Genomic DNA, 8,926 nt, shown 5'->3' on the forward strand with positions numbered 1-8,926 from the left:
TCATTTAAAAAAATAACCGGTAATGACATTAAAAGTTTTTATGTGGAAAACCCTTAAAGAAAAAAAATCACAGGATCTAGCGTAGATGTGAAAATCCACTATAAGTTATGATTACAGAGACTCATTGTCTCATAGATGAAAAAGGGTTATTGGGTTTATGTTGAGAAATTTAGGGCAAAGAAACGAGAATCGACATAAATTTGAAAGAAAACACAGAGATTTAACGAGGTTCCGCTCCACTCCTCTCGCTCGCTTCGCTACGTCATTCCGCTCCAACATCTATCCCTTATTTAGTATATGAGACATACCTAACAGTCTCCCAAGTTACAACGTAGATTGGTAGTTTCCTGTCGGTTGTGGTCGACTGTGATTTGTGGTGATTGACGGTGGTTAACGGTCGACGACGGTAGGTGATGGTTGAAAACAACAGTGGTGCTCGATGGAGGTCCGTGGTTGTCTATGGCTATCGGCAATGGTCAATGATGTTAGCAGGGATCAACAGCATCCACGGTTGTCAGCAGTTGTCGGCGGTGGTCAACCGCGGCCGACGACGATAGATGATGACAGGGGTGGTACTGGACTTCAACTTCTCAAAACTTTAAGTTCTTTCTTAAGCCTTCAACCCATCTTAGGAAAGAGGTGGGACTCTATTTATAGTGTTCAGGGTGCAATTAATGTAAGAATATAACCAACTTTGATTAGACGGTCAAAAGATCTTCTTTCGATCAAGTGACGTTTGATGTCATTTGAGTGTATTAACAATATTAGAATTGAACAATATTGGGCTAGTTGGATTCGTCTTGTTGAGATGCTCGATTCAACTATACGCTTGTTAGATTTGACATTCGTTTAACGTTCTAAACATGTTTGAAAAACTTTCAAAGTGGTTTAATGATTTGATCTAAGCTTAATTTGACTCGACTTGAATTATTTTTGTTACATTGGGTTTTTTTTGTCGAGCCGGTTAGTTTGATGAAATCAGAGTTGTGGATGATTTTTTATCGATGTTTGAATATTTCTTGCTAAAAAAAATCATCTCAAGATCTACATCTTGCTTCGAAATTAATGTTAAATGATAAAAATTTGCTAGATGTATCGAGTGAAAAATAATTGAGTAAAGATATAAAAAGATCATTTTTTGTTGGGTTGAAAAAATAAGCACGAATGAGATGCCATCACATAAAAATAATCATTCGATAGCCGTGTATTTTTATTTTCAACATTTAATTTAAATTTCTAATTTACAAAATTCATCAAAAATATATATACACAGCCTTACTTTAAAAAAAAAATAATAGAATTATGGGCGTGAGAGGCACGGCCACGTGCTTCCGCCGGGCAACTTGGTACCCCCTCTAACTTTGACTTTTCCGACCACAGCTTTGCCATGGAATAAATATGACTAACCATTTTCAACAAAGAAAAATAATTTTATTGAGCTGCATTTTGTGAAGAAGGTGTTGGTTCGATGAAGGTTCCAAACATGATTCAAATTAAAGTTCAATTTTAAATCACATCAAATACTTTGGAAAAGTAAATAATATGCATATTATGAATATAGAAGTACCGAAATTACAAAAGCTTGTGGAGAGAGATTCAATTATTGTTGAATCAAAATAATAGAAATAGCAATCAGCTAAATAAAAACTTTGTGCAACTGAGAACATGTCCACAATCTGGATGCTGTTAATTTCCAAACATTTGTACGGGGCAACGTAAGAGTAAACATTCCATAAACATCAAAATCATCCGAATAAAGCAAATATATGTAATAAAATTGAGAAGATTTGCATGCATACCACTCAATTCTCCTCTATTTACATATCTAACGTCAAAACTTTAATTTATATATATATATATATATAGGCCATCTTATTTTATGTAAGAAAGTATGTATTCCACCTTTTTAAAGTAAAATTATGATAAAAATAAAATGTACTCTTATTTTTGTTGTGTGTCTGAAAATTTGTAGTAGCAGAGTGATATTTAATATCTAGAGTCGAACGAAGGTCGGGGACATACACAAATAAATGAAGGGGTGATTACAAGCATTTGCATTCAAGGAGGGATCATCTGTGATAGAAGCTTAAAGAGGACAAGCAAGGACGCTCGACGGTGGGGTAATGCATTATGATTTTTTGGAAAATAACTTCCCAAAATATCTAATCGGGCGACCCACCCTTATTCATAAAGAATTTCTTAATGATTTGGGTGCAATGACCTCAGAATTTAGTAATTTTAGGCCCGTTGGATTTCTTTCATCACGTTTCTTGATTTGATTATAAATATGTCAAATTTAGAGTTCATTTGACCACTCAATTAGCAATCCAAAGCCTCTAAATGTGTTTCAATGGTTTGATATAAGTTTGATTAGACTTGGATTGACCAACTTTGATATCATTGGGTTCATCTTGTCGAGATGTTCATTTTAATTATAAACTATTAAAATTGGAGTTTGTGTGATATTAAATTTGACTTTTGAAGATCATTTATAAAAAAAATACTATTAGATTCGTGCACGATGCATCAATTATTATTATTATTTTATTATACAATCCAAATGCAATCGGAAGATATACAATTAAGAGCATAAACAATGCATGCAAGCAAGACAGAGGTGCATATGAGTTTTTCTTTTGAACAGTGTGTGGGTGCTCATACTCAACATCTTAGAATTCTTTATTTTGTTTTCAATCACTGTGTTATGCATTTCGGCACTTTGTCCGAATTTAAGAATAAAATAAAATAAATAAAATGCACAAAGTATGGAAAATAAATATATGAAATTCCGAATAAAAAATAGAGTGCAAAGGGTTGCAGTTTAGAAAATAAAATGTAATACATTACAAATTATTTCCACCAAAAAAATCTTATTCGTTTATTATTTAACAAATAAATAAATAAATAAAATACAGCAGCTAGAATAATATAATTATTTACTTAATTATGGAACACACTCTCTTTAAATCAATTCTAATTCTAATTTAACTCAACATGCTAAATTTTAAATCATATTATTATAATAGTTTCATACATAGGGTTTATGAGAGTTATGGTGAGAAGGGCAGAATGTTTAACCCCAAGCCGTTTTTCTTTCTCCCCATCCCGTGTTAGTGAAATCTTGCTCCTCATGGATTTAGGCAAATTAATTCAATATTGAATCATATAAATCATTTGTGTTTGATTGTTGTTGTGTGAATTTTTTTTTGTTTTAGAATTGTTTTCGCATAACAATTAGTATCAGAGTTTCAGGTTCGTGATCGGAGCATAGTTCAGCTTCGATAATAACAAATATGGCATGTGTTGCTAGTGTTTTTTGCAATAGGTGGTCTAACGTGCTTTGTCGACATATTCAGAGATTTGATGACAAACCAACGCAGGTCGTGGCTTGGACGGGAAGATCCGAAAAGCTGGCAGGCGCAGCTCGAGGAGGAAATCCATTGAACTCTATTTTGATTGCAGGTTTGGTGACATACCAATGGTTGTTCCGCCGACAGACAGTTGGTGGTTCAAGTGGCTGGCGAGGTTCAAAGAAATAATGCAGCAGGCTTCGCGTGAAACAAACATAGGTGAAATATCACATGGAACAAAAGGAAAAAAAAAGGGGAAAGTTCTTTAAAACGAGGGAAAAAGAAAAAAAAAGGAATTTCAGAAACAACAAAAAAGGAAAAATGATATTGAGGTTGAGACTCTTGCTCAGGAATCTATTGCTCGGAGCTGGACCAAGCATTAGAATGCCCCAAAATTTGCTTGGTTGAGTGATCACTTTGCATTTGCACTTTCAGACAAAGGGGGCAAATATTCCTTGTCACTACAAAAAATGGTAGAGAGCTTAGATAGTGATTTTTGGAGAGTGGCAATGAATGAAGAGATCTAGTCTCTTCGGAATAATGGTACTTGGAGGTTAATGAAGCTTCCTTTGGAAAGGAAAGTCATCGGGTGCAAATGAGCATATGCAAAGTAGAAAGGATCTCATGGAGTTGGTGTGCAATGTATAACAAGATTAATAGTAAAAGACTTAGTGCAACAAGAAGGGATTGATTATGAAGAGGTGTTTCCCCTAGTGCTTAAGCATCCCTCAATCTGTATTCTCTTGGCATATGTAGCACAATAAAGTCTGATATTGAAACATCTCGATGTGATGACTGCATTCTACACTAGGAATTATAAGAGGAGATCAAATGTTGTTGCCGCATGGATACGGAGCATCACAAGAATTGATTTGCAAAATGAACAATACTTTGTAAGGGTTGAAGTAGTCACCACAGGAGAGGTATAAGAAACTTTATCAATTTATGATGATACAGGAGTACATGACGAGCTAATATGATCGTTGTATATATTTCAAGAAGTTGGTCAACGATGAGCTCATTTACTTGCTTCTTTATGTTGATGATATATTGATTTCATCCACTAGTCAGATCAATGTTGATATGACGAAGAATTAACTGTCTAAACAGTTTAAAATAAATTGTTAGGTGAAGCTCACAGAATTCTTAGCATGGAGATTCTCAAGAATAAGAAAGATGGAAATGTTTGGCTTTCACAAGAGGCTTATGTTTGAAATGCACTGAAGAATTTAGGGTTGATGACTTGAGCAAGGTGGTGAGTCTTTCCGTTACGTCTCACTTTTAGTTGAGTTCAAATCCATGTCCTAAAGATGATCATGAAAACAAAGATATATGATAATTTTCTTCTGTTAATGCAGTGGGCAATATGACGTATGTCATTGTTTGTACTAGACCAAAGATTGCACAACTAGTTGGTGTTGTAAGCAGATTCATGCATGATCCAAGAAGGAAACATTGACAGGCTGTGAAGAGTACTTTGAGGTATCTAAATGGTACAGTTGATATTGACTTGGTGTTTGAGAGTCAATTATCTATTACTAATTTTTGTAAATGCTATACTGACTCCGACCCTGCAGGTGATATGGGTGACTGACTGGCTATTTATTCAAATTGACAGAAGGTTCAGTCAAATGAAAGTTTGTTCTTCCATCTATTATTACTTTGTCTACTACAAAGACTGAGTAAATCAATCTCGGAGATGATGAAGGAAGGATATGGATGCATGGCCTATTGGATGAGTTGGGAGTTGATCAGAAGTCTCTGACGATGTTCTGTAACAATTAGAATGCAATTTTTTTTTATTACAAATTCAATTCATCATATTTGCACCAAGGAAATTGATGTGATGTATCACTTTGTTCAGGACTTGATTGATGACAACAATTTTATGTTGAAAAACACAAATATGAAGAAGAATGCAACTGATGTTTTCGTGAAGGTACTACCGATCCCAAAGTTAACCTATTGTAAGAGTTTGGTGAGTCTGAGCTTAAAACTCATTGCTCAATCGGGCATTTTGAAGAAATACATGAGACTTGATCCCTTCGGGAGGGGGTTACATAGGCAAGCATCTTGGTGTATATGAATTAGAATTTGTAGCTTATTTGGTCATATCACTTATGTGGAAGTAAGAGATTAGGTGGAGATTATTGCATTTATGACTTTTTTGTAATTAGTGGTAACTTGGTCGTTTCATTTTATTTACTTGCATGCTCTAATCTTCCTTTATAAAAGGGACATAAAATTCATGACAAAGTTGTGGTGAGAAGTACAAAAGTTGTAACCCAAATCCGTTTTTCTTTCTCCCCATCTTGTTCTAGTAGAATCTCCCTCTCCCATGGACGTAGACAAATCAATGCAATGTCGAACCACGTAAATCATTTGTGTTTGATTGTTGTTGTGTGAACTTCTTCATTTTTCATATGAATAGATTATGGTCAGTTCTCGACCCCTGATGAAAAATCTCAAGGGCGTCAGTGAAATAGTTGGTGACGTTGAATTCTTCTCTTGAGTCAGGTTGTGGCGAGAGATAAGTAGATGTTTCTGTTCAACTTGGTGGATCTTGGTCTTTAATTCTAATAACTTGTATCTGATCGGTCTCTGACCTTGATTCACAAGGAGGTTGCACCTAGTCAAGTGTGTCCTTTGGTCTTTCGTTAGTTGGCTCTTCGATCTTCCGACAGTGGGCTCTTGTTAGCCATACTTTTTTTTTGTCTATTGGTCTGTTAGATTTCCTTGAGAGCCATGTTAACGCGTTTACGATTATTATTATTATTATTATTATTGGGTGTTGGAAAATAACTTTACATGTATCAATCTGATATTTATAGATTTTTTAAAATTATAGAAATTCAAGCTGTTATTAGATTTTATAGCTTATTCAAAGTCTACCTTCTCCGTTTTTTTTATTTATTTATATATCACTTAGATTTATCCCACAGCCACATTACAATTTCTTTACAGCTTTCAATAGCTTTCTTTTCTTTGAAATTAAAGCCAATTTATAGACTAATCTTCCCTTTTTTTTAGCCTCTAGATTGTATGGTCAAATAATCTTATACATTTTTTTTTATATTTATAAATGAATAAAAAAAAAGAATTTTTAGCAAATAGAAAATGCAGGGTAAAAAGTTAATGCATGGGCCGGAGTTTAGAAACTTTTATAATTTATGTCTTCCGATAAGGATTGCTTAAGATATTGATAAAGTTAACACTTGACATAACTCGATATCATGTTATCATTATTGTTAGACACAAGAGCAGGATCACTATATATATATATATATATATATATATATATAATACAAACATCTCGAATTAGTAGTGTTTTCTACTCCCTTAAAACATAAAAAAAAATTAAAATGATTGCATCATGCAATCAAAATAAAAAATAGTCTTGCAAAACATAACTTGCAGTCGTCATCACATGGGAATTGAAATTGGTAAATAAACAATTATTTAAAAAAAAAAAAACTAACAATTAAAAAAATTAATGCAAGCAAATAAAGCCATGATTGCTTAAATAACCATATTATCTACCAAATACAATCATATATTTGACCCAATATCATCTTCTTCCAATAATTTAGAAGCATGTAAAGACATCATTTAAACAATACATTGGCATGCAACTAATCATAGATTTAAAATGTAACTTCATAAATTCCTTCTCTTCATTGGATTTTACATTATAAAATTATATTAAAAATAAAGAAGCAATCTCATGGCAGACATTGAAAGAAAGAAACTCAAGTAAACAATACTCCTTACATGGAAGTAGAGATGCTGCTGCTCTTGTCATGCTTCTGCTATATGTAGCTTTTTGACTCAGCAGAAGATCAAATGATATGCCAATTTGAAGACAAACCAGATCCGCATTTCCGAAAACACAAACATACCCATTCTTGAGGCGACTCGAATACACCATTTTAGCTCGAGGAAATAAGTCCAGCCGACGTTCTTCACCTTGAATTACGAATGTTATCAGTCCAGACAGCCATTAGTAATAAGGAGGTTGTGAGGTAGAAGGGTTGACCACAATATGTCTGAGAGGATGGTCAACATCTCCACCTCCTGCATGCTTAATGAACTCTGCTGGAGTAAGGAAGCTGCCATGACAAACACAGACAATGCTCACATCTTCTCCCTTCTTGTATCTGTAGAGGAAACCTTCAATCTTTTTACCACTGGGACCATCTCCTCTTGTTGAAACACAAGGCATTTCTTCCATGATGTTGGATTTCATATCTTTCGAGACATGATTCATCATCCTCTTCATGGCTTCATCGTTTTCTCCCAAAGATCTGAGAGTTCTCAAGGCTGAAGCTGGAGGTGGTGTTCTTGCTGCTCTCTGAATGGTGTCAGGTGTTGATGGCGAGCTTGAAACTACCGAGCTGTTGTTGTTGTTGTTCAAAGCTGGGATTTCAGGCACTGGATGACGAATGAATTTGTAACTTTTATGAATAAAGAGAGAGCCAACAATTTGATAATTGAATGATGCTTTTTACAACTATATCAATGGAAAATTCATTAATAATGCAACTAATCAGGGTGTCTGATCCCAGAAGTTCAGAGAGTGATGACAGATCTCGAGTTGTGAACTGGAAATCCATGGCAACTCTTATTCGGATGAACAGCAGAAGACTGAGTTTTATTTAACAATGACCTAGATTTACAAACTATGAAGTCGTTATTTGTGAGCATTCTGTGCCATTAGAGATTGTGATGAGAAAGCTAGATACCTCAAAATCACCTGTTTTTCTTAAATATCAATAACAGAGTTCAGATCCAGCTCAAATCAAGGAGCTTGGTTGCAAGATTTAGCTTTTTGAGCTCCATAAATTTTACTAAATGATAAATTCTTCTTACTTTAGATACTAAATCTAGATTTAACATCTATCATGTCAGAAAGTTTATAGGAACTAGCCATTCAAGGGATCACTAAATCTGGATTTACAAGATTTATTAAATCCCATTCGTAACCACAAATCCCCCAAGAACAACAGGATTCTGCAACTTTGATGAAGCAGCAGAAGAGATGAGCCAAAACAAGCAGCAAGAATTGCATTGCCGATTTAGAAGAAAAGAAGAAGAAAACCGGCACGAACTAATTACCTCGCAGAAAGAAAGTAGACAAGAAAAGGAAAACCAAATCAAGAAACAAATTAAAGTAGAGCAGGAACTGCTCCTCCGTGAACCCCCGGAACTTTCTATCCCCTAAAACCCAAAAGAACTGGAGAAAGAAAGCAGGAACATTAAGAAAAATTCAAATCCAATTCTCAAATTAAGAAAAATTAAAAAGATCGTCTTTTTATTTAATCTAATCAGTTAAAAGCTCGCCATAACATGACAAGAAAAGCTCAATACCTCGCGATCCCCAAGAATCAAAGTTCAAGCTGCTTCGACGCATCCCAGTCAGCGTAGTCGGCGAAACCAGAGGCCGGCAGCCGCTGGGTCTGGGCGGAACACCCACGCACAGATCAGCATCAACAGCAGGCCTTGAAATGTTTTTCTTTTCCTCCCGCTTCCTCTTTGCCTCTAGTCTTTTCAAGCTCTGCAACTCCTTTCTCTTCCGA

At 34.9% G+C, this 8,926-nt stretch overlaps 1 protein-coding gene across 1 annotated transcript; it reads right to left on the minus strand.

Moving 5' to 3' along the window:
* Window positions 1-6,989: 6,989 nt before the first annotated feature.
* On the minus strand, window positions 6,990-8,925 carry LOC110024271 (ninja-family protein 3-like; the record flags this gene model as incomplete). Its single annotated transcript, XM_020724149.1, has 2 exons — window positions 6,990-7,781; window positions 8,718-8,925. Coding segments are annotated over 2 exons (639 nt in total), but the record flags the coding sequence as incomplete, so codon positions are not given.
* Between the last annotated feature and the right edge of the window lies 1 nt (window position 8,926).

Source organism: Phalaenopsis equestris, unplaced genomic scaffold (genome assembly GCF_001263595.1).
Source record: "Phalaenopsis equestris unplaced genomic scaffold, ASM126359v1 Scaffold000251, whole genome shotgun sequence".
NCBI lineage: Eukaryota > Viridiplantae > Streptophyta > Magnoliopsida > Asparagales > Orchidaceae > Phalaenopsis > Phalaenopsis equestris.